Source organism: Phyllostomus hastatus, unplaced genomic scaffold (assembly GCF_019186645.2).
Source record: "Phyllostomus hastatus isolate PE091 unplaced genomic scaffold, TTU_PhHast_1.1 phas_scaffold_39, whole genome shotgun sequence".
In the NCBI taxonomy this organism is placed as follows: domain Eukaryota; kingdom Metazoa; phylum Chordata; class Mammalia; order Chiroptera; family Phyllostomidae; genus Phyllostomus; species Phyllostomus hastatus.
The window spans coordinates 24,078,308-24,105,329 of record NW_025334028.1 but is presented as its reverse complement, the minus strand read 5'-3'; the positions used below and the strand labels follow the sequence as shown (position 1 = coordinate 24,105,329).

Sequence of the window (27,022 nt, the reverse complement as noted above, 5' to 3'; positions counted from 1 at the left end):
GTACTGTCTGTCTAATTACCACTCACTATACTCACTATCTTGGGTTCTGAATTGGGCAGCAGAATCTTGGAGCCAGTGGAAGCCTCGCCGAGCCAGTGGGACACACCCTACATGATCTCCTTTTAGGCTAGGAGGCCAATCAAAGTCTCACCTGCCTTCTACAGTAAGTTCCGACTTTTTTCAGGCCAAACTGTTCAAGTCATAGTCCAGCACCATCATCAGTCAATTCTTAAAACTTATTTGCAAGTTTGAGCTTTAATGTAATCCCTGTCACCCAAAACACTCAGGGCTCTATTTCCTAGCTTCTTAAATCTTTTATTAGGCCTTTTACTAGGCTCATGGTCCCATTGAGGAAGTAGGAAAAAGTTGATATTGAAGGCATTTGGAAATAAAACAGGAAGGATGGAGACTGAGAAATTTATTTAGCTCTCTTCATTATTCCAAAAGAAACTCCAGCCTCCTTGCCAGTCCTTGGTGCTGACTGAGGTTGTTCTGAGAGAGGGGCTGTGCAGAGGGAGACCCACTCTTCATTCTGTGGAATGGCAGGTAGGCCAGAAATTCGCCTTTGGGCCACCGTCACCCATTGCTCTATGCCTTGAATTCTCTTTATTCTCCTTCCAACTGGAGGGACCAGTGTGTGGATCCTCATAGGGCTTCAAGGCCCTGTAAGTACTGGTAGCATGAATTGGTGCCTGAAAACTGGAAAGAGAGAGGAAGGGAGGTGTGTCACGAGCCCCCAACCAGTGGTTCTGTGATCTAACAGGGAAAAAGAGACCCTCTCCGGTGTTTTCCCGCCCCCTCATTTCTCCCTGCAGATCCACAGGGTCTCAGAGTGGTCCGGGACCCTGTGGACTCGAGTCCCAAAGCTCCTCGGATAGCCCAATCCCGCGCCCGGTAGCGCTCCGCACATTCCACCACGTTCCCGGCCCGCGAAGCTCCGAACGTCTGTTAGACCCTTCCTGGGAAGGTATTGAGACAAGGGTAGGAAACAGTAAGTACGACACCGCCCGCAAAAAAGGCCCAATGGCTAAAACAACTCAACACCCATCACAGGCAGAGGCCGGCTCCCCAAGGTAACTTGTTTATTCGTCGATGCTTTGGCGATCCTCCTTGGACAGCTGCGGCAGCAACAGCAACTGCGGCTCGGGCCTCGGAACTGGCCGTGCTCTTCCTTCCTCCGCCCTTTCTAGGTCTCCTCTCACCACACCCCTTCCCTCCTCTCGTTGCCTCCACCCTTTTTGCCCTCCGGCCGGCCACGCACACCCTCGGAGACACCCTCTGCACTTGGCTACTCACACTGAGGGTAACCCAGCCAACAGGGCACGGTTACCGAAGCGGCGCGGGGGTGTGTGCGGGGTCTAGAGGCGGAAGCCAAATGGGGCCATGGTGGCCTGGTAGAGCCCCTCTCCTCCCAGCTGCTACCCCTGCCTACTCTCCTTCCGTATTCCCGGTCTGCCAGCAACAGTGACACCTGAGAGAGACTGGCCAGTGAAGGCGCCAGGCCCGCTGGACTAGCAGCTGGGAGAAACAGAGAGGGGGGCGGGTCCGCAAGTAGGAGCGGGAGGCGGGCGGAACCCGGGGGCCGCCACCTGACAAGTGACACATATGCCAGCCAATAAACGCCCGCAACTTCGACGTCGGCAGGGAACCGGAGGCGGGCTCCGCGGGGAGGAGGAGACTGACCTGGCGCTGGAGGCGGGGGCCGGGAGGAGGAAGGGGAGGAGGCGGAGGGGGAGGCGGGCGCGGTGGCGGCGGCAGTGGCAGCGGCGGCGGCGGAGGAGGAGGGTAGCTTACGCCTGGGACTGTGTCTGCCGAGCTCCGCGGCTCTGCCTGTGTGAGTGAAGGAGCGGTGAGGAGAGGCAGAGGCTAGTGGCGGCGGGACATCTCCGGCGGCCGCGAACCTGCGGCGGCGCTCCGTGTAGGGAAGCGGCGGCAGCGGCAGCAGCAGGCGCAGCGGCGGCAAAAGCAGCGGCGGGCGCCTCTCCGCCGCCGGGGACGCCGAGGCGCGGTTGGTGGCACTGACATCGGCGGCCCTGCCTCTCCTCCCTCGCCCCCGGCCCTCCCCATGTGATCGGTCTTAATCCCGGCAGAGTGCGCGCGTGGGGCTCCATTCCGTGGTGTCTGGTCTCCGTGCCTGGGTGGGTGCTCGTGTGTGCGCTTCTCCTCCCCATCCCCCGTCCCCAAGAATAAAAGAAGAACCTAGAGGCGTGCTTGGAAAATAAATAAATAACAATTACACACGCGTGCCCGGAGCAGAGTCGGCGGGGCTGGCGGCGGCGGCGGCGGAGGAGGAGTGAAGGCGGCGGAGGAGGAGGAGGAGGAGGAAGAGGGACACGCGGAGAAGGCAGTAACTTTAAAGCCAGCTCAGAAACCAGACCTCCAACTGAGCGGTTTGCAGCGCGGCGGCGGCGCTGAGTGTCTGGCCCGCCGGTCCGGTCGGGGTGTGCAGTTGGACGGACGAACAGCGGGTCGCTGTACCCCGGCGGCTGGAGATGTCCGAGCCCAAGGCAATTGATCCCAAGTTGTCGACGACCGACAGGGTGGTAAAAGGTAAGCTGCTCCCGCTGTCGTTCGGGTGCACTGTGTGCCGCAAGCACCCGGCGGCTGACCTCCCCTCCCCCGCCCCAGGTTCTCTCCCGGCTCCTGCCACAGACCTTCTAGGATATTGTGCAACCCTCGCCCCCCTCTCTGGCGCCCTTCCCCCACGCCTCCCACCTAACCCCACTTGGGGATTTTTTATTTACGGGGGCGTCAGTTGGCAAATGGCTGAGCCTTGGGGAGGCGGCTGCGGGGGTGGCGGTGGCGGGAGGGGGCGCCCGGGGGGTGGTTGCTGGCAGGGTGTAGCTGCTGTGACAGAAATAGGAAGTGGGTGGCTGTTCACTGGCTTGCATGGGATCGGGTTTATGGTTTTCTTTTGCACAGGAAGGGGTGATTTATGGCTTTTAAAAAATTAATATGGCATTTTTATGTGGCCGTGGCTTTCCACCGACTGCCGAGCTCGGGCAGGGTTCTCTCCGCGCTCTATTGCAGCAATTCCCTCCGCGCTCCCTCCCCCTCCCCCTGGAAGGGCCTGCACAGGACTCGCGAGAGAGCGGGAGAGCGTGGTGGGAGCCTGGCGCTCCCTTCAGCTCGGGGCGGGGGCTGCCTCAGGCCGTGGGGGTGGCGGAGGGGACGCGCGGGGGCGCAGGAGGCTGGGAACGACCCTAGAACCCTGCCGCTGCCGCCGCCGCCCCGGGATTCCCCTGCAGGCCCTAGGGAAAGAAGGACTCGAAAAGCAGTTCTCCAACCTCCCTCGCCCCCGCCAGCCTTCCCCCACGGACCTGTCATTGCTCTTGAACGATTCTCCTCTGGAGCACACCTCCCCCGAGGTGAACTCGCCTTGTTCTGTTCCTCCGTGCCTTTGTCACCCCCTGTTTAATGGGCTGTTTGATTATCCCACAGCCGTACACTTTATACTCCTGGTGGGGACGGGTCTGGGTTTTTTGGCAAAGAGAAGCTGGGATGCATGGGGTGAAGAAGGGGAGAGGCAGTGGTCTCAATCGCACAGGGGAATCCGCTGTCCTTGTATTCCTTGGTGGAGTGGGGGAGGAACTATCCTAGGAATCCTGGAAGGATGAGGCAATAGAGCAGATCCGCCAGGATTAAGTAGTATCCATAATTCCTGGGGTCAGAATGCAGAGCAAAGCAGGGTTGGGCGTGGGCTAAGCGCAGAGCAGGCCTCTGAAATTGAAAACAACGCTGGCTGGTGGAGAGAGAGAGAGAGAGAGAGAGAGAGAGAGAGAGAGAGAGAGAGAGAGAGAGAGAGAGAGAGAGAGTGTGTGTGTGTGTGTGTGTGTGTGTGTGGTGTAAAACAGAGATAGGATCTTATGTGGCCAGAGCTTGCAAGTAGAGTGCAAGGCAATAAAGTCATTTGCATCATGAGCCCTTAGGTGAAGTAACCCAGTAGCCTAGGGACCGTGATAACAGAAGTCACTGGGGCTTCAGAACTGTTCATTGCTTCATTCAGGTTTACTCAGTTCTTAAAGTTTTGTTTGTGTATTCTCTTGATGATGGGAGAAATTGTGGTCTCCTTTAATAAGAAAAATAGAATAAATTATCTTTTGGTTTTATTGAAATCATTCCTACTTCAGAGCAGTATTCATAGACCCATCAAAATGAGGAAATATCTGCAAAAATGACTGGGACTAGGACTACAGATGCACAGCTATTTCTGCAGGCAAGGATCCTCCTGTAAATAGTCAATTCAGCTTCATTCAAAAGAACTGTTTGTATTAAGGCTTTTTGTTGACACTTAAAGATAACTAAGACCTTTGGCTAAAATATCAGAATAACAGATATCTCCATAATGTGTGAAGTTTAGTTATAACTCCAATCTGTATATTAAGATTACTTGTTTTCAAAACAGTATAAAGCTTGCAATTCAAATGATAGCAGTGAATGGGCCAGCGATTTAAAAAAAAACACTTATATGCACACATGGAAGATTACATCCCCTGTTTTAAATGACAAGGTATGGATTCTAAATGTATATGTAAAATTGTCATCAAGTGAAGAATGTAAAAATGATTGTTCGTACATTCAGGCATGTTGTCTTCACTAGTTAATGTGAAAGAGTCCATTCAACCATTCTATGGCTGTTTTGTCTTACTTTTTTTTCAATGCTATATTATGTATATTATTATAAATGGAGCTTTCTATATAATAAGTATACACATCAACCCATAATTCCAAAAACTGTATTTATGTATTATTGCATAACTGATATGCAAATGTGGGTAATAGACTCAAAATAGGAAAAGTTAACTTTACATTTGTTTTGATAGGGCTCTCGATGTGAAATTTTGAGTGTGAAATTTATTTACAGAAAAAAAAGTTTTCTTGGCGAGTCCTGATTTTTAAGATGGACACACCACCATTAATTTCTCTTATGCTTTCTTTCCATTGTTGGCTTAAAAGGCATTATCAAATGTTGGATTCAACATTTTGTCATATATATGGTTTTTATGATTGGTTAAATGAGATGATAATCAATTTTGACGATTGGTATATATGAAATAGCAGTTCCCCTTGAATATGTATGCACATGCTTAGTGAGTACAAAGTACATGTATAATGAATGGAAAACATTACCAAACAATTTTTACATTAATAAAAATGAGATAAGAGTTCACAAAACCATGACTTCACTCTAAGTTTTGCTAGAACTTCATCTCAGTGTTCTAAAATTGGCTTATTCTTTGCAGGGAAGGGATTATCCTTGAGGAAATTTCTGTGCTCTTTAAGCTTTCTCTCCTTTCACCAAGTCCAGTTAGAGGTATTTGCTTACAAACAGAAATAAGAGGTATTTGGATTATTATTACCATGGCTTGCAGTGGCGTTTGTTTACAGTTACCTTCAGGAGTGTACTCTGGTTTTTGTTGTATAACAAATTGCTACTTACTTACAAATAAAGCTGCGCTTGTCTTATGGTTGTGTTTTTAGTAATATGACTTTCTTGACTTGTATTTCCAGAATGCAACTTTAGAATGGTAGGTTGAGTTTAAGGTTCAACTAACTAATTTTTTCTGGTTTGCAGCACCTTATGGAGTATGTTCAGAGACCATGATCGTTTTCTAAGCCTCAGAAATGAAAGGAAATGAATGGCAGCATTGGAGATGAAAAACGTTCATTTAGATTATCTCAGGAAAAGTTACTTCATTTAGCAAAACTAGTACTGTTTCATTTTGACTGTTCTTGGATAAAAATAATGGAAAGTATAAAAATTCAGAGAAAACATTTTCATAATGCCATTTGTTGGAAATCAGAATAATTTTATCTCTTGCTTTACATTTTATTAAAGAAGCATTGCATAATATAAAGCCAAAGATGGAGGGCAATACATAGAAGACTGACTACTCCCCTCTCCCCGCAACACACCCAATAGCTTGGTTTTTCTCTGCAGTGATGCTCCACAGGCCTTTTTCCAAACTTTGGCTTCTCTTCATTTCTCCCTTCCTGTTCCTGCCTTTAAATCCCTACTGGCTGTAGAACTTTGCTACATGACAATTAAATATTTGGAGGAAATTAAACTGTATGTGATGAGTGAGTGCGCTCCCTTGTTCCATACTTGCCCTTCTCTCTGTTCCCATCTTCAGGTATTCTGTAGTTGTTCCTGTACTTTCACCTGAGCTGTTTTTAATGGTAGAAATTCCAGATACCATGGCAGGCTGTTGAGGGGTGAATCCTTCGGAAGAGTTTTAGGAAGTTTCTCAAAACTCTAGGTAGGGCACTTTAGTGCTTTGTGTCAGGTTGCTTTTGCCTGTGGGGAATCCAAAAAAGGGAGCTTGTCTCTCTGTGTATCATCAGCTATATACTTTTAGTGTAGAAAAAGTATATGTAGGGAAGTTCTAGAAAGATATATAAGATCATATAAGCAAGAAAATGGTAGCTAAGTAAAATATTAAATAAGGATTCAAACCACCGGTTTTCTCGTTGAATGAGACTGGTAACACTACTTAAAAAGAAAACAGAAATATGCCATTTCTTTGCAGTTGTCAAGAAGAGCTTATTGTGAATTTATTTTACTGATTTTGTTACCATAGGCTGAGTTATTCTATGTATCTGGTTTTCCATTGAGTATAGTAAAACATCATTAATTCAGGGTTATGTCTGGTGGCTGAAGATTACATAAGCAGTTGATATGAAGAAAGGGGTCTGCTAATCTAATTATACTATAAACAACACGATTTGGGCATGGTTAGTATACTTGATAACAAATTCTTCTCAGGATGTAGTGAATAGCATGCAAATTAATGCTGTTAATTACAAATCAGATTGATCCATTTATTACTATGAAGAAAATGTAACACAAGCACATTGTTTTTAAAACATTCTGTAAACTTAAGGCTTAAGGCAGCAGTTGAGACTGGTATTCTAGGAAATTCCAATGATTCTAAAAAGTCATCAACTAGAAGAATTAACATTTAGAAAATAATAGTTTTTGGAAATTGTGGAGAAGAAACATAGTTCTTTAAATGAGCAATCTATTTTAAGATACCCAGTTAAAACATGAAAAAGAAACACCTTAGAAACTAGTTAGAGATTTATTTGAACACTTGTTTATATTAGTTTAAAAGTATGCTTTTATACTTATCTGGCAGGAGAGATGCCATGATCACGAAGGTGGTTTTCCCAGGTCCAGGCTTACCCATTGCACTCCAGATGTGCTGGCCCCTGTGATTTCTCCCAGTGTGGGAAACTTGACTGCATAATCTGTGGTAGTGGGGGACTGTGTTCATGTTCTCCCCTGGAAAAAATACGCTTTTAAAAATCTCTTTCTCTGTTTTTACTTGTTATTTTAGAGATGAAAAATGATATATTGTACATTTATAACTTTTAAAATGTCCTCATAATGTTTTTCCTTATTTATTTTTTTATTTTGTGTTAGCCCTGTATAAAGTTGAAACTAATTAGAAGCCAAATACACAGAATCCAGTTAAAGTGACCTCATTGGAAAATGGCATTTTTTCTAGACATATTGTCTTTTTAGCAAACCCAGTTAAATTGCCTTTTTGAAAGTTTTGTGAAGATATTGGATACTTCCAGGACATTAAAGAATGATAATGATTCATAATATGGAACTTTGATAAATACTAAAAAAATCATTTTTTCAGTTTTTTTAAACATTTTCTTTTTCTTTTAAGATTTTATTTATTTTTAGAGAGGGAAGGGAGGGAGAAAGAGAGAGAGAGAGAAACATCAATGTGCAGTTGCTGGGGGCCGTGGTCTGCAACCCAGGCATGTGCCTTAACTGGGAATAGAACCTGTGATGCTTTGGTTCGCGGCCCGCACTCAATCCACTGAGCTATGCCAGCCAGGGCTCATGTTTTCAGTTTTCTTAGCAATGTTTTGGGTAGCATTGTCTTGCTATTCAAAAGGGATATAGTGAGATTTTCGGTTGCAACTTTCTGTAATTCCACTGATATATATTATAATGTCACTGGCCACTTTCCTCATGTAAAAAGGCAATAATTATACTCACCAGCACTTGTGAGAATCAGAAGATCATCAAGTGGGATTTGAGAACCTGAATGGTTACATTTAGGCCACTTGCCTGGGGATGGCAGTTCAGTCACTGCTGACACAGAGTTACAGATGACAATGTGCTAATGTATTTTCAGGGTCACTCACGAATAGTCAGACCATTAATGTTAAAATCCATGAATAGCTTGGGTCTACAACAGTATGTGGTGACACTTGTTTTATAGTTGAAATGGAGACAGAATAGCTAGAAGGGTTGGTCACAGGTGGGACTAGATGGTAGGTAAGTGTAAGCAAATTCTTTAGCAGAGGTGGCTCTCTGGATTTGTAACTGTCACTCCTTTTGGTATATTTAAGATACCACTTTTTTGTATAAATTTTGCTTTACTGAACTACTAGATATATATGTAAAATAGTTTTATTAGGAGAAGAAACTTGTATCTCTGTATTTAGCAGAAATACAGATTCTGAAGATAGATGTTATAACCTCGTTTGATCTTGGAATGAGGTTCACTAAAGGAAAACTGTTAAGCATTGCCTTCTATTCAGGTAAATATATACATAGGAGTAGAAATAGCATAGTTGTCTCATAAGGGTTGTCATTTACTATAATTTTGAAGGGTGTTACTGTAAGCCTTTGTCATTATCTATAGTGACCCATACTGTTACTCTGGTTTGAGCATTTTGTTAACTTCTAGCAAAAGTTAAAGCAAAAATTTTAGCCAATGCTTCTTAAGCATTCTAATTAATTAATTAATTAATTGGAAGGAGGATGCAGAGAGAGAGAGAAAGAAAAAAACACTGATTTGTGGTTCCACTTATTTGTGCATTCATTGGTTGATTCTTGTATGTGCCCTGAACAGGAATTGAACCTGCCACTTGGTGTATCGGAATGGTGCTCTAACCAACTGAGCTACCCAGTCAGTGCTCCACTCCTTTTTAAAAATAGTCATGAGGCAGGAATGATGTAAGCACTGAACAGAATTTCAGTTTTTAAATTAAGTCTTTAGTAGTCTTGACATTTTCAGCCCATTTTATTCTGTAATATTTTCATCTCCTGTATTCATACAGGCTGTATCATTGATAAGCCATCAATTATATTTCATATAAGAAGTCAAATAAAACATTTCATATCCCTACATAGTTAGGTGTTCTGCATAATGTCTTAAATAGATGAGCTATCAACCTGATATTTAAGACCTGTTGCTAGGAGATCATATTCATTTTATAAATGTACACTCAGGTAGCTGAAGTCTTAGATATTAAAAACAATACTGAAGAAGTAGTAATCACTTATTAAAATGCTGCATTTTTGGAATTAGATGGATTCTTATTGAGACCATCAGAGAAAGGAATAGAACTTTGTGAGTTTTTTCTTTTTATTCCCTAATCCATGCTTTTGCCTCACAGCAAACTATATTATGACTATTTTAAAACATGGTCTATCTGACTATGAACTTCTGTCTCTTGCAACTGGAAATTCTGCACATACCCTCTAAGAGCAAAACAAACAAGTAGATATCAGAGATTCATGTTAATAGCTGCCTTCAGATAATGACATACCACCTTAGGTGTGTGTCAATTTCTGGTACTTTCTCCAATTATGAAACTAGAAGAATGATGGTCAGCATTCAAAGAGAAAGTTTTATTTGAACTAAATTAAAAAAAACTCCATCAGATGTAAGATTCATATATTTAGAGTCTCTTACATTAACTGGACAGCCCCAATTTTTATTTTTGAGTGGAGGAGCTACTACTTCTGATACAAAATGTTCAGTTGTGTCTATATAACATTAGAATGTTTTGGAAATTCTAGTATGTCAGCGTCTATGTCTCCCAGGTTGCTGCATATACTCAGAAGTTACATAATAATTTTTGTTAATATGCATATTCAAAATTTTCATTTGGGAAATATGGTCATTGAACCAGTGATGCCAGCTCAGTGCCTTATTATGTACTGAATACACTCTTACTGAGTGGTCTGGGCATTGCAGAATTCTCATGTGCCCCCTGAAGCAATAAATGGAGGAAAATTATGTTTATTTTCAGTGTACTAAGTTCTGATTCTTTGTAAATGGTTCTGTGTGGTGACTGTCTGGTTAATTGCTTCATTCTCCAGTCATATTAGGGAATGGAGTATGAGAAGGAGACATCAAAAAGGTGACACAGTTAGATTGAGAGCAGTTTCGTTATTTGGTCATTGAGACTGGCTTTGTGCCAGCTAAATTTAAAGGGCTTTTCAGCTTAGCATATTAGCTTCAACCTTAAAGTTCTCTTTCAATTTTGTTGTATTTTCCCTTAGGTTGATCAGCTTTTGACAAGTGGAAAAGATATGTTAATCACTCAGTGTTTGATATATTAAGTGACTAATGTATTTTAATTATTGTCCATACTTGGACTTGAATAGAAAATGACCTGGCAAATTTCATGGAAAAAAACAAACAAACAAAAACAAATAAAATCCTCTTTTTTTCTTCATATCTCAGCTTATCATTTTCTGTAATGCTTTTGTAATCCAGAAATGCAGCCTTGACCAACATAACCTCCTGAGCCCCCAAAACATCATTGGATGCTATCCAGTGGGAAGATATATGGGCTAAGGGAAGTTAAAAAAAAGGTGGCACCAACTTTGCTGACTCCTTATGTCACCTAAGTGGACTTTAAGCCATCCCTTGACATTTGTTTTTAAACATTTTGTAAGCTATTCCATTTTCTCAAATTAAAAGAACAGTATGTTTTCTTAAAATGATGGAACCTGAGTCAGGACTTCCAGTTTGTGTTGTTGCTGTTGTTATTATTAATTTGCTTTTTTACAAAGGAATTACAAGTTTTTTTTATTATTAAACCTGACATTGTTGCTCTGCTATGCATATTTAATGCTAATAAATTAAAGTACACAAATATGTTCTCTGTGTGAGTCTGATTATTTGCACAGTAACAGTTTTTATTACTTAATTCTCATCATTCAATCAGTTCAAATGTCGCCTCCTCTGGGACTCATATCTTGATATCTTTAATTGTAGTAAAGGGACTCAGTTTCTCACAGAAGATACCTTGAATAGAGCATGTTGCTGTGACTGTTTACCTCTTTGCCTCTCCTCCCCAGTAAGGGGAGAGCCCAGGAGAGTGGTTTCGTTTATCTTTTTATCTTTAGCCTTGGCAGAGTGCCAACAAAGGAATAGGCATTTGGTGCATGGTTGTTTAATAAAAAGAGGGAGTTAAATTTTTCAATCACAGGGTTCTTTTCTAGTTTGAAATTTTGTGGAATTTAAATTATGGGCAGATCACAACAATCTGATGAGTTTCTTGATTTGTAAGTGCCAATTCTATAGACAGGTTTTTTTTCACATGAGTCTTGACATGCTTTGTTTTATTAATTGAAATTGTTTTTTGTGTAATAGCCAGCCTGCAGAAGCACACCTAGCTGGAGTGGCTTACTCAGGGAGTGCTTGGTTTTCAGTGGGTCAGTGTCAGTTAAAGGGTGTATGGGTCAATCTTCTCAAAGGTGGGCAGTGTTTTTTTTCTTCAGGAAGACTCGTGATGATACCAGATTGGGGGGTAGCTATTGTGACAAGCATCTGAGAGGCCCAGATTGAATTTCACAATTATGTAGCTTACTTACAAAAAATGTGCAAATGCAAAAGAATAAGAGTTAATACACCTGGGAATCAGAACAGAGGTGAAAAACATACTGCAGGCCCAGATATGAGGATGTCTATGTAATAGGAATAAAAAAATCTTGAGGCCCATGGCGTGAGTACAGGCTGCTTGTGAGTCAGTTTCCTGGATGGTGTGTCTATCTGGTGAATGAATGGTTTGAAAAAAGCCAGACCTGGGATGACATCAAGAGGGAGGCAGTGTGGTGAAGCACCTGCTGTCAGCCCTATTCTCACAGAGGACCATTGGACCTGCCCTGGCCCAGACTTCGTCATATGGCCCCCATTAAAGTAGGTCATCCAGGGCTTTCCAAGTCTGGTGTATGGGCCAGTATTTAATTTGTCAGCCTAGTGCAGATATACTTTCCTTTCAAGGAATTAAAGACTAGGGAAAGTCTAGTTTCCTACATAAAATCATCTTATTGTCAATTTCTGTTAATTTGCGTTCAGCAGTCTGGAAGGAATCTCTCTGTGGCCCTGACCTGTGGTCACTGTTCTACTCAAGTACTCTGTCTCCTTCCACATGCACTTCCAGAAAATGTTGTGAGAAATTTGGCGTATGTCAAGAAAAAAAAAAGAACGCCAACCCAAGTGATAAAAGGACTTTAAATTGCAACAACTGAAAGATTATTGTCTTAAAAAGAAAAAGTTGAGTGGTGATTTAACTGGATTTCAAGTATTAAGTCTCTTTCACAGTGGATTACACTTAGATGTCCATCACCACTGTCAACTGAATAAGAAAAAAACACTATTTGGACACATCAAGGATTTAGGTTTTTTTTTTTTAATCAGTCGAGGACATTTAACACTGGCATGAATTGTGGGGATCTTCTGAATGGAGAGAATAAATGATCATTTATTTGGGTAGTAAATGTGATCTTAATCTAAAATCACAAAATTTTGAAGCTGGAAGAAACTTTGAATATTTGTCTCCCCATCTGGCCTGGAGTCAATCAGTCTTCCAGTTATATACTGGGGAGAGGAAGTAGGGATACTGAGGGAATGTTTTATTTCTTAACACTTGCTCATGTCTCAGCCTAAGCAAAACAAATAAATTAAACTCTTAGAATTGGAAGGTGCACCAGAAGTCTAGCTCAGGCCATACCCAGTGTGGAATTTCTGTTTGTCTCCCTGATGGATAGTAATCCTGTTGCTGCATGAACACATTTAGTGGGAAAAAGCTCCCACTTCCCTAAGACTTCCTGTTGTATCCTGGCCTTTTCTGTTTGCCAGAATGTTTCTTCATGCTTTACTTCCATCTGATGCTCTGAAGTACACATTTATTGTTTCTACCATTGCCCTATAGAGTTACATAAAATGAGCTTTGCATCTTCCACAAGAAAGCTTTTTGGATAGTAACGGCAGCTTTTATGTTTTCAAGTTTTCTAGCTATTCCCCACATGGCATGGTTTCTTGGTCATTTGTCATCCCAGCAGCCTTCCTTTAACGCCACATCACATTGTTAGGGTCTTTTGAAAATGGAGAAGTGAGCAAGGGTTTATTTTGACTTGCCTTCTTCTGTGGAACCTTTAGCACCTTGGGCTTGGGTGCTTCAATACTCTTGCTTTGCCGTTCTGTGTTTTTGTTCTAACCTTTAGACTTCATGGAACTCAAGTCCTTCACTGGTGGGCCCAATCTAGAATTCTTTCTATGATGTCCTTTGGTTGAATGAGGACTGTCACTGTGTGATGCATTTACTCTTCATACCCTTCCTATGGCAATTCTCTTAGTTGTATTTTCTCCTGTTCCTCTACAGCTTTAAGGTGTCAAATACCTCATCTGCTTTATATGTGAGAGCTTTCTAGAAAACCTGGATAGCAGATGCACTTTAACAGTGATTTTCTGAAGGAGTTGCTTTCATTTTTCTTGCCTTTATTTGTAATACAGGCAAATAATAAAGACAGCATGATAGCATGACACCATGGTGGTATTAGCAGGGTAATTGAGGACAGGCCAATTCCTTTGTTTACTTTCCAAATCAGACCATGAAGGCTGCTCAGCATCCCTCTTGGCCAGAGCTGAACCTGCATCTTCTGCTCTTACTTCTGGCACCCAGTCTTCAAAGGTTGTTGATAAACAGCTCCTAAGGCCATTGAATTTGGCTAACCCAGTGAGTTCAGCTGTAATTTGATAACAAGCTTAAGTTTCACTGAGGCCTAAAAGAGGTCAGTGGCTTCCAACTGTGGTGTCACAACACATTTCTGTGTTACACTCAGCTGTGAGGCATTAACAGCTACTGATAACGTACAGAAGTTTGCAAATGACTTATTTTAAAATGTCTACGTGTAAACTGGGGTGGATTCAAGTTTACCCATAAAATTTTACTTTCACTTGCATTCTCATGCAAGTTTCTCATGCAGGAAAGAAAGGAATGGAGCTGCAGCTGTCACAGTGGGCGTTTTGCATTTCTTGTAGTCTTCTTGATTTTACCCATATTCCCTTAATCATAGTGGAAATTCTACATTCTTGTAATCCGTGACAGTGTTTGCCATATTCCCAAGTGAATATCATGTGATGGGGAAAAAAAAGCTGAGACTTAAGACTAGAGAATACACTTGTGCTAGTGAGATTTGTGGATTGAATAGGTCATGCAACATGTTAAGTAAGCACCTCTGGGAAATTTCAAAGTACTCTGATATCTTCTGTTCTCAAACATCTTCCAGGGGCCATGCTGGAAATTCAATGGTTAGTTTTTTTATTTAGGATAAGATTGGTCACCTTTGATAGAAGTTGCTAACTAAAGTAAATGACTTTTGAAAAAATAACTCAGTGTAAATTACCACAGCTTTTTTATCCAGTCATATACTGATGGGCACTTGGACTACTTCCAAATCTTGGCTATTGTAAATAATGCTGCAATGATCACAAGGGATCATGTATTCTTTCTAATTAGTGTTTTGGGGTTCTTTGGATATAGTCCCAGAAGGGGAATTACTGGGTTGTAAGGCAGTTCCATTTTTAATTTTTTCAGGTAACTCCATACTGCCTTCCACCTGGCTGCACTGATCTATGTTCCCACCAACAGTGCATGAGGGTTTCCTTTTCTTCACATCCTTGCCAACGCTTGTTTGTTGATTTATTGATGATAGCCATTCTGACAGGTGTGAGATGATATCTCATTGTGATTTTAATTTACAGTTCTCTGATGATTAGTGACATTGAGCACCTTTTCTTATGTCTCTGGGCCATCTGTATGTCCTCTTTGGAGAAGTGACTGTTCATGTGCTTTGCCCACTTTTAATTGGATTGTTTGCTTTTTTGATGTGGAGTTTTATACTTCTTACAAAATTTAGGTATTAAACCCTTATCAGATGTATTGGCTAATATGTTCTCCCATTCAGTAGGTTGTCTTTTCAGTTTGTTGATGGTTTCCTTTACTGTACAAAAACTTTTTAATTTGATGTATTTCTATTTCTTTATATTTACTTCTTTTTGTTTCCCTTGCCTGAGGAGATGTCAGAAAAAACATTGCCAAGAGAAAACGTCCCAAGATTTTATTGCCTGTGGGGTTTTTTTTTTTTTTTTTTGGAGTTTTGTGGTTTCAGGTCTTAAATTTAAGTCTCTGAGCCATTTCAAGTGTATTCTTATCTATGACATAAGAAGGTAGTCTGGTTTCATTTTTCTGCAGGTATCTGTCCAATTTTCCTTATCTGAAGAAAACCAAAACACTTATTGGAAAGAATATATTCACCCCTATGTTCATTGCAGCATTATTTACAGTAGCCAAAATCTAGAAAGAGCTCAAGTGCCCATCAGTAGGTGAGTGGATAAAAATGCTGTGGTACATTTACACAATGGAATACTGCTCAGCCGTAAAAAAGAAGGAAATCTTACCTTTTGCGACAGCATGGATGGATCTGGAGAATATTATGTTAAGTGAAATAAGTCAGTCAGAGAAAGATAAGAACCATATTATTTCACTCAGATATGGACTCTAATGAACAAAATAAACTAACAATGGAATAGAAACAGACTCATACAGAAAACAGACTGACAGCTGTCAGAGAGGAAGAGGGTTGGGAGCTGGGTGAAAAAGGGGAAGGGATTAAGCAAAGGAAAAAACCCTCAAAGACACAGACAACAGTATGGCACAGGGGCATAGGGGATTACCAGAGAGAGGCACAGGGGATGGGGGAGGTATGAGAGATCATAGCAGGGATAATGGTGGTACAAGGAGACTTTGGGTGGTGAACACACAATTCAATATGCAGATGATGTTTTATAAAATTGTATACCTGAAACCTATATAATTATATTAACCAATATCACCCTAATAAATTTAATAAAAATAATTTAGCGAATTGGCTAAATTTAAAAAAATTACACTTACAACCCTGGCTGGCGTAGCTCAGTAGATTGAGCGTGGGCTGCGAACCAAAGCATCGCAGGTTTGATTCCCAGTCAGGGCACATGCCTGAGTTGCAGGCCATGGCCCCCAGCAACTGCACATTGATGTTTCTCTTTCTCTCTCTTTCTCCCGCCCTTCCCTCTCTAAAAATAAATAAATAAAATCCTTGATACTTAAAAAAAATTAGTCACTTGAGGACATTTTTTAAAAATTGATTTTAGAGAAAGAGGAAGGGAGGGAGAAACATTGATTTGTTTCCTTCCGTAAGCTCCCTGACTGGGGATTGAACATGCAACCTAGGTAGGTGCCCTGACTAGAAATCGAAACCACAATCTTTTGGTTACGCTATGATGTACCAACCAACGGAGCCACACCGACCAGGGCTGACTGAATTTTTTATTTTTACTTTGGGTGGAAATGAATTCAGGAAAAAATCTGTATTTCAGGAGCATTTTTGAGACTGAACTTTTATGTCACTTTTAAAATCCATATCCCATGCTTCTTACAAGTGTTACTCCATTTTCTATACTGCTCCCCGCAAGCATGACATAATTATAATATTCCAATTGGTAAGTGGATTAAATAATCTATCATTGAGATAAAATGTTGAAAAATATTATTCCCTTTATTTATCTACTATTTATACTTCCATTCTTTTCATGAATGCTTCAGAGTTTTACTGCCAACTACTTGCTTGGCTCTGTGCTATGTTTTGGGGACTTCAAATGAAAAAGGCACTCTCTAAAGATTATTGTCCAGCATGAGGGGGTGAAAGAAAATCACAGTATAAGTTATAATTATTTTAATAGCACAAGGTGCAACATGCTGGGGAGTACAGAAAAAGGAATAATTAACTGTCTTCATAGACTTAACTTTCATTATTTTTTGCAAAAGTAGGTGGAACCAATATTAATTTTTCTGTGCGAGATATATATATATATATACACACACACATATATGTGTATATACGTGCTCATACAAACACACATACACAAGTTCGTCTGGAAGAAGTCCAGCCATTGTTAATATAATGTGAATGGTTTGCATGACATTAGTGTAACCTGGGAGCCAAGGACAGTGGACTGGAATGTGCGTGTGTGAACAATGATGACTTTACTGTACTAGTCAGTGGGAGCAGTAGACGCTGTTGAGTGAACATGTGTACTGTGTGGCCCTCATTCAAAATTTGTGAGCTAGTAGAGCATGAATCTGCACCAAATTTTGCATTAAGCTTGAACATTCCTCTCTTTGGAAACTATTTGGATGATTCAGAAGGCCAAAGCTATGGGCAGCTGGTGATTGGCAGCTTCATCACGACAATGCCTCTGGCTCATGCATCATGTCTTCTGCAGTTTTTGGTGAAACATCAAATCACCCAGGTTACTCATCTCCACTACAGCCCAGATTTGGTGCCCTGTTACTTCTGGCTTTTTCCAAAACTAAAATCGCCTTTGAAAGGGAAGAAATTTCCAATTATTGATGAGATTCAGGAGAATATAAAGGGGCAGCTGATGGTGATTCGGAGAACTGTGTGAGGTCCCAAGGTGCCTACTTTGAAGGGGACTGAGGTGTCATTGTCCTACGTATAGTGTTTCTTATATCTTTTTCAATAAATGTCTCTATTTTATATACTACGTGGCTGGCTACCTTCTGGACTTTGTGTGTGTGTCTGTGTGTGTGTGTGTATTTAGGATGTGGGCTTATTTTTAAATGAAAGTGGAATAAAAAGTGCTACAAAAGGAGAGATGGGCCTTTTTATCTGGAATTCTGTGGTTATAATTCATCTGTGAGCCAGGTGTATAGAATCAATCATGTACCCTTGAAGGTGGAAGTGACTTTAAAAGTCAGCCAGTTTAACTAGCTTCCAGAAATGTTAAATGGATAACAAGCTTTCCTCTGCCCCTGCCCCCTAGTATTTGCAGTAATCTAGAGGCAGCATGATATTAGGGAAAGAACATTGGTTTACAGTTTGACAAAACTTGCATTTAAATCTTGCCCTTTCCGTGTGCCAGCTGAGTGTTCATGGAAGTTATGTAGCTACCCTGAACCCATTTTTCTTACTGAAAAGTGGAAATGATCACTAGTGGTATCATTGCAAGGTTCTTGTAACCATGAGAGGGATTGTTAACCATGACAGGGCTTAAATTAAAGAGCCTTCTATCATGTCAGGTATTGTTATTTTATTGTTGGACATCTCTTTTGAAAGTGCAGCTTTCTGCTTCTACACGTAACCTATATTAAAGTATAATACTCCCTCATGCTACACAGTCAAATTCCATTATAGTTTGGGGACCTCTGTCATTCTTAGACAGCTTGGCAAAAGTCACCAGTGACTGTCTTCTTACTGGTTTCTATGATATTTGACATGAAGGGCTACCTCTTTGTTCTTCAAACATTGTCCTCATTGGCTTTCTTGGATTTCCTCTTTCTCTGATTTTTTTTTGACAGCTCCTCTTGACTGAGTCCTACATGTTGGTGTTCATTTATCCCTTTACAAGTTTGTCCAGGCAATTTTTCTCCTTACGCTCAGAGGATTGACTGTTGCTTATAGGCTGATGATAAACACATCTGTATTTGCAACCTAGTCTTTTTTCCTAGAATTTTCTCTCAAACCTCGTATACAACAGTTGCTGTGGGTAGGTACAGGAAGGCCAAAGTGGGGTATTTCTTTTCCTGTGTGTCCTGTCATGGGCAATGTTACCACCACTCATGAAGTTGATTAGACCAGTTCAGGGATTCAGGTCTTTTAAATATTTGACCTAGTGTTGCAGCGGCCTCCCAACATCAGTCTCTCTGCTTTCAAACTTGTCCCCTCTCCTACCGCAATTTTCCTATATTGTCACTAAAGTGATAATTTAAAAATGAATATCTGATTTATGTTAATCCCATATTTGGTGGTTGATTTTTTTTTCCAACTGATTTGTGGGAACTCTATATATTATTGAATTCAACCCTTACTGCATGACTTTTGAAAATACTTATAATATAGCATACTTCACACTGTACTGAATTAAATCTCTAATTTATTACAATGTAAATTCTTAAAGGCAGGAAGAACTTTTTTTATTCATATGTGTATTCTGAATGTTTATCTGCGTTTGCTGTATATAAAGTGGTGGAACTAGTGATACCTTCCATGGCTTTGTATTTGCTTTACTGCCACGTGGAACACTCTTGCTTATTATTGTGTCCTCTTTTGTGTGAAACTTATCTGATCCCCTCAGGCACAGCCCTCTGCAGTGCTCCACATGCTTGGTACACACAGTGTATCACAAACATTTGTAACAAGACATTCTCTTTAACTGTGAAGTCATCCAGGGGAAGGGCTCATCTGCTTCATCTCTCCGGTACTTAGCATGATGCCCGGCACGTAATTAATCATGTTACCCCCCCTCCCCACCCCCTGCCTGGCATCAGACAAGTTGACTGTAAAATATATAGCTGTTCATCACAAAAATATAATGATATTAGTACTTGCTCCCCCTGCCCCCCGGGCATATACTTTTTATCAATATAGCCCAAATTGAATTGCTTTTCCTAGCACCCTTGATGTATGGAATACCTAATCTCACCCCCCTCACCAGGACTTTTCATGGAAACCTATAAGCCAGGTCTCCTTCGCTCTGGGTTTTGCAATTATTTTATACAATTCTAAGCACAAAATTTTGAAGTAACACATTTCGATTTAATCAAGTTTACCAATTTCTTTGGTTCTAGGCTTATTTAGCTCTTGATTAAACATCTGGATTTTTTTCTCTCTTCTTTTTAGTTATTTGTTCCAATTTATGTCCTTATTAGATTTGCATAGGCCCTCACCTAAGCCTGGCAACCAAATGAATTTTTGGAGCCAGTCAATCTGGATGAGGGAGTTCATAAAGCTTTAGGTTAGGTTCTGTGTATGTAACATGGGAAAATAATCCTACCTGTGTTAGTAAGAAGCTAGTGGCTTCTATAGAAAGAAGGGGAGGTGCTTCAGTAATTGTCCTTAATCTTTTCCTTACATAATTAATGTATAATGTATTTTTCTATAGCTTGACTTTGGAATAAGAAATTAAAAAAAAAAGAGTCTAATGGTTTTGCCTACCCTGAGATTATTTTAAAGTTTGTCATTTCAAGGACTGGAAAAATAGTTTTTTTTTTTTTAAGAATAATGATTAGAGAGTTGGTGTGTTTATTACTGGCACATGTTTGGGACTATGTTATTTCACACAATTTCACACAATTATATTTGAAGGGAATTCTGTTAATTTGTCAGCTACTTTGCCTCTCTGTCGGATCTTGTTCAAAGTAAATAAGTAATAAAGTGCCTTTATATATTTTTGAGCTTTCTGTCCTACAAATTTTAATGACATTAATATGTGTACCCTACACATACACTAGCTAATTTTATCCTTCCAATAACTCTGGCTAGGGGAGATTCAGCACTTCTTCAAGGTCACAAGTGGTGGAGCGCGTATTTGGACTTCAATCTTCACTCCAGATCCCAGACTTTTACCACCATAACGTTAAGTTGAAGTGCATACAGGGCCAAATTCATTAGGGAGTATGTATTAACTGATAGAAAATAGACTTTATTAGGGATTTTTTATATAAAATATTGGTGGTGCTGGAAGTTATTTTAGTTGAGAACATAATTGGCCTTTTCTGTGGGAGGAAAAGCTAACACTTTTGTGGAGCAGGTATTTCTGCTTCCTTGTTAGAAATATGTAGCTGAGGCTTACAAAAAATCGGACTAGACTCTAAACTAGGCTTTACTTGGCCATTACTGACCTTATCATGGTGTTATGAGACAGACTAATTTAAAACATAAAAAGTGCTTTATGAGTTACATGAAAAAGGTATTTTTATTGGACCTTGAGTTTTTCCTCTAGGTTAAAAGTGAAAAAAACAAAACCCCAAACTAGTGCTAGCGGTTGTATATACTGGTGGCCTTTGTTTTAGAGATTTTGCTTCTTTATATTCATTTTTATATTTTTGTCACTAAAGCAAATAAAGGAAGCCACACATAGCTAAAGTGAAAGCCACTTCAAGGAGACGTCACATGAAACATTTTGAGGAGGGAGTTATGTGGTTTTATTGTAACATGCAAATGTGAATTGTTTTAAGATCAGAATTTTCATTTACAGTGGTAAATGAAAAATTCATAACTATTCTGTACTATGGTGGTAGTTTAGGACCAGCCTAGTTGTACTTCCAAATAAATGTTGTAATTATTTAAAGGGAAGGAGTTATGATTCTGAATCAGAATTTTAATGCTGTCTGAGGCAGGTGTTTAGAGAAACTTATTTCTTTTATTTATTTATTTAAATATATTTTATTGATTATGCTATTACAGTTGTCCTGTTCCTCCCCGCTTTATTCCCCTCTGCCCTGCACACCCCCTCCCACCCGCGTTCATGTCCATGGGTCCGTCATTCATATAAGTTCTTTGGCTTCTCCATTTCCTATACTATTCCTAACCTCCCCCTGTCTATTTTCTACGTACCGTTTATGCTCTTATTCCCTGTACATTTTCCCCCTTTCTCGTCTCCCCTTCCCCGCTAATAATCCTCCATGTGATCTCCATTTCTGTGATTCTGGTCCTATTCTAGTTGTTTGGTTAGTTCATTTCTGTTTTTTTTTTTAAGTTTGGTTGTTGATTGTTTTGAGTTTGTTGTCATTTTTAATGTTCATATATTTGCTCTTCTTTTTTGTAGATAAGTCCCTTTTTCTTTATTCACACAATTGCTAAACACATTTCTGATCCAAATGATTCTGGTTTGACTGACTGAGAAGACTGTGGTTGTGAAGTAGTTTCAGGTCAGGCTCAGGTGGAATGGAAGATTAGCACCTTGCCTTGATTCCCTGAGTCTGTAAATTCAGAGAGCTCCAATTTCATACTGGCACCTCTGACTTTCCCTTCCTTCATGGCTAATACTCTGTATGTGGGGAAATTTCTTCCCTGCTGGAATCAGCTTGGGTTCAGATTTTCCTTTCCTTTTTTTCCCTGTGGCATTTTCGTAAACCTTGGACTTAAAATATGCTTTTTGTGTGTGTGTGTGAAATGGTTGTTTAAAGATGTTCTTTAACACATAGAAGACAAAATTGAATAACTTTAATTCTTAAATAGGTATACAACTAGGGTGTTTTATTGACAGTTCTTATTTTGTTAACTTATGTATATTGAAATGTAAGTTATTTCATTGCCTGAAAAAACAAAATATACATTACAACTTTCCTGCTGTGCATGTTTTATTTTAGTCCTTGGGTCAGACCTTGTGTGAAATAAGCTTTACCTTTTAAGGAAATTGATACTGAGATATAATTATGCCCAGTATTTATTATTGTACACACAGATAATTTGAATGTTATTAGTGCAGGAAAAATTGTCAGGTAAGTTTGTATTAAAGTAGGAATAGCTAAATAAAATAGCTAGTGATGAATTATTTCATTCATTCCATGTATGAACAATGTGGGAAATACATAAGAAACATGCTTGGATACAGCTGTTTAAAACATGGCTTGAACTTGTCCTAAGAGTGAAATTGTAAAATAGAATACTGTTGTACAGAGTACTTCTTTTTGAGAATTCCCCTAGTAAATGCAACTTCTGAACTCACTTCCCTGTTTTTGCCTTTTCTTGAACTAATGAGGGAAGCTTGCAAATTTGTAGTACATTTGGGCTTTAGAATTTTTTCTTGTGGAAGAGAGGCATGCCCCTGGAGTCCCATTCAGTCACAACACTTGATTAAAATTCAATTGGAATGGACGTAAGTGAGATCCAGTATGCCATTGCTTCTACAAATTCTTAAAACAAAAAGGAAATGTGCATTTAAGTTGTTTTCTGTACATCCACTATTTTTAATATTTTCCCCTTCATATGCTAAATTGTGTATTATGGAATTGTGCACGTTCCTTCTGTGCAAGGTTTATAACTGTGGGTTTTTGTGAATGATTTGATTTATTTCTGGAAGGATGTGATTGTCTCCAATAATGTATATATTTGAATGATCTTGCAGTTATATCATAATTATGTTATAGATAATAAAGGTACCATCTGGTCTTGAACTTCTGTCTCCTTTAAAGAGATAGCATCAGAAATGATATTTTGCTTTTGATTAGTTGGCATGTATTCAAAACATTACTTTTTTTTTCTGAACTGCTATCTCAGCTGCTTTTTAGAAATTTTCATTAATGAAGAGAATGACTAGGAGGAAAGCCATTCCTTGTGGTCAGGGTGATAGTGCGGGAGCTAGAAGTGGTAGTGTTTGTAGGCCACCCTTAGTAGATTTGTGTTGCCATGCAAGAAACTTTTTTTTATGCATTTAGCTTAGAACATGGCATTCTGGACAATTCATCATATGCTACTTGTTCTTATTTCTGATGGAATCTCGTCTAGAATATTCAGAAAGAAGAGAAAGGACTGAAATAGGATGATGGCACACCATCTTCGTTCTTCACAGACCTGCCTGTTTCTGTTTTAGAAACACTCTACCATTTTTTTTTTTTGCTCTCTTTAAATTGGACCCATTTGGATTAAAATTAAATTTATCTTTATGATGTGACTGGTTGGTTTCAGTTATTTTTAAAAATGCTGTTTCTTAAAAATTTCTGTGGCAATCCATCTGAGATGGTTAATATGGAAACCTGATTTACTGCAGAGTATTTTGTGGATCAGAGGGTAAATAATCTGTTTGTGATCAGAGAGTTAATCAATCAGCAGTAAAGCTGATATTCCTAAACAGAACATTTAAAAATTATTTTGGAAAATTTTAAACACGTAGAAGTAGAGAGGGCAATTAACCCCCATGTACCTGTCCCACAGATTAATGATTGAGATATCCAGATTTCCCTGTTTGCTTTATTCCTTCTTTTTTTCCTCTCTCTCTCCCTCCCTCTCCCTCTTCCTGTCTCCCCCTCCACTCCCTTCCTCTTTCTTTTCTTTTGCTTGCTGAAGTGTTTTAAAGCAGATCCCAGATACCACGTTTTCAAATGTGCAAATTTTGACTTTGGGACAAACGTTTTATCTCTATATCAGATCCTCTTAGGAGAGAATGACGTAATATGAAGACTGAACAAATAGAAACCATACTTTGTAAGAGAACAAGTTTATATGTCCATTCAGTTTGCCCTTCATTTATTGATAAATTAGCAGTGAAACAGCTAATACTTTTCGAGTGCTGATTCTAAGCTAGGAATAGCCACTCCTGCTTCCTGCCTCTTGGTTCACGTAGTTCTCAATAACTCAATAATCTTTTCTTGTGGGTTCAAGTTGCTTTTTAAACATAGGTATCTCTTTATGTAAAAGTGAAACATTTTATATTGTACATTACCTTAAATAGTGATACCTTTTCCACTCCTCACCTTTAATATTAATTATTACAGCACACCGATGAAGGTGTATTGATGGTTGCTGCTCAAAAATGCGGTCCCTAGCCCAACAGCATTGGCATTGCCTGGGGGCATGGTAGAAAGACAGCATCTCAGGCCATTCTCCAGACCTGTCCAATCAATCCGCATTTTAAATAAGATCCTCAGGTGATCTATATGCATATTAAAGTTTGAGAAGCTTCTGATAGCACTTACATAGTGCCTCTCAAGCATGGCTACCAATTCCAGTCACCTGGAAAACTTAAAGCTACCAATGCTCAGACCAATTAAATTAGACTCTTTAATAGGCCCTAGGACCTTTATTTATTTATTTTCTTAAGTCTCCAGGGTGATTTTTTAAAGTTTGGCCAGGCTTTAAAGTGCACTGGTTTAATAGGACTGGAATATCTTTCCATTCTGTTTCAGCTGCTTAACTCTGACCAGAATATTTTATCTTATAAATTGTATATTGAAACTGATGAATTGTATAAATTGTATATTGAAACATATAAATGAGAATTGAAGATGAAAAAAATTCTGGACTTAGTCTTTTCGGTGATGGTAATTCATTCAGAACTGTATAGAAAATAATTTCCTTTTATGCAGGACTGAATTTCACTGTTCTCTTTCTTTGGCACTAGGGAAGAAAATGCTGCCCATATTTATTGCCTATTCTTTGTTCAATTCTTTCCTTCAGGTGAGTTACACAGAGGTAGACGGAGATACGGAATACCAAATGGATAGAAAGTGGACCAAGAGTCATTAAATTTATGAGATCATACTAGAGAGGATCCTAAGTATTTTAATTTTGTTCTTAAAGTTTTTCCTGTGTGTACATGGATATTTGCTTTTCTTTGAGTCAGTGACTACAATTCTAGGCCTATATTTTGTTCATTCAGCTGCAGTCACTGAATGCTTAATAAATGCAGTCACAAGAACAAAGTAATGTTTTTGTGCTCCTTACGCAGTTGCGTGTAGTGGAGTGGTTTAGAGCCCGGACTTTTGAGGCAAACTACCTGCCTGGAACCCTAGCTAGCTCTGCTGCTTATTTGCTGTGTAACCAGGGGCAAGTTAATTACTTGCCTCAGTTGTCTACTTTTTTGTTTTCTATAAAACAGAGTGGCCTCACAGCCACCTACCTGTAGAGCTGCTGCAGTGATTAAATGAATTACTTTATGTGTAAAGCACTAAGAAGAATGCCTGGCACATAGAAAGTGCTATATAAATTTTTGCTGATAGAATTGTTACTATTAATTATTCCATGTCTCAAAGGTAAAAGTGGCTTGTATATGAAGGCATAGACTCTTAACCTAATCTTTGAGATTCTTTAAGTTAAAATAGGACTTTTGTGCAGGGAAATTGGCTCCCTGATTAGAGACAGGACTCTAGAGGTTCAGACATGTATTCCAACTGTATATATTTCTTATTTTATTGGGTAATTGGGCTAATCAGTCCACCTCTAACTGAAGGCGGGTAGGGAGAGTGTGCAAGTTAACACTTATCTCATGGACACAATTAACCTTAGTCTGTTGAAGTATTTTATATCCCTTGAAAAAGAGCCACTGAAAATTTCAACTTTTAGTTTTTAAAATAATTGCTTTCCCTAAAGCTGTATAGTAGCACATTTGAGTATTTTTAAGCCATTAATTAGATTAGTAGCATTTTATAGTTGGGCCTTATTTGGGGAATGGCTGTAGACATGGAGGAAGTGTGGCAGACAGATTGGAAGGCAAGCATGGTAGTCTGCAGTCATCAGAATATTAGAACCATAGAGTGTGGATACCTCAGGGGACTGAAAGATTACATTTTAGTGCAGTGCCTTTATTTCACAGATTGGAAAGTTGTGGCTGAAATGTGAAGATTTTGATGCTCTTAATGAGAAATGCACATTCTAGTTTTACTTGTTTTTGATACTTTTCTTATTAATTAAATGCATTCTATGCATGCGTGTACATATATATATATCTCAAGTGTGGCAAAAGTAATGTAATAGCAACATTGAATATTTTTCTACAACAGAGTTTTCTTGTGTCTGTTTTTACATACCTTTTAAAAGTTGTGAGATCAACTGATATTCAACTAGTAATTGCATGCATTTTGGAATAGAATATGGTATCTATTTTTTATGGGCAAGATTAGGCAAGTTTTTCTTGGCATTGAAAAAATTGCTATGTGAAAAGAGTGACTATTATTTATTTAACATTTAACCTAAAAGTTAAAATGTGTTCAAAACAGCTCATTTGACAGTCTGAGTCAGAAATATGAAAGGACAAATGAAACAAGGATTCCTTATTCTTCATCAGGGAAAGGCCACCCTTCTGCAGGGGCAATGCCTATAAATGGTCTTTGCAGGGAAGACGTCCTCTGTGGCAACAACTGCCTTTCTGGTCGGCCTGGCTTTCCCCTTCCCTCATAGAGCATTGCTGCTGAAAACACTTTACTCTGCTGATTGACTCTTCAATTTTCTCATGTTTGCTACATAAAATTAATTTTTCATTTTTCTGCTCTCACTTTTGAAGCTTTGTGCGGCCTTGGTACCAGCTGCTTGCCTTTGTTTTCATTTTTCCCCTTCTTCTTGGGGGCTTGTTCATGATACTCAGTATCCTTGGGAGGTTTCCCTCATTTCATGCCAGAAGACAACAAATGAAAC

The 27,022-nt window shown here is 39.7% G+C and overlaps 1 protein-coding gene and 1 non-coding gene across 4 annotated transcripts in view; both read left to right on the top strand.

The window, feature by feature from the left end:
• The first annotated feature begins 1,722 nt into the window (after nt 1–1,722).
• Nucleotides 1,723–27,022, top strand: part of PPP3CA (protein phosphatase 3 catalytic subunit alpha) — a 312,138-nt gene continuing 286,838 nt past the window's right edge. For all 3 annotated transcript variants that reach the window (XM_045820033.1, XM_045820032.1, XM_045820034.1), the window contains exon 1: nt 1,723–2,550. In XM_045820033.1, coding sequence (XP_045675989.1) covers nt 2,493–2,550 — 58 coding nt within the window. In that variant the 5' untranslated portion in view covers nt 1,723–2,492. The remainder of the gene's footprint in view (nt 2,551–27,022) is intronic.
• LOC123806980 lies at nt 7,125–7,288 on the top strand. The gene has a single exon (XR_006783559.1). It is a non-coding gene; the product is annotated as a U1 spliceosomal RNA (small nuclear RNA).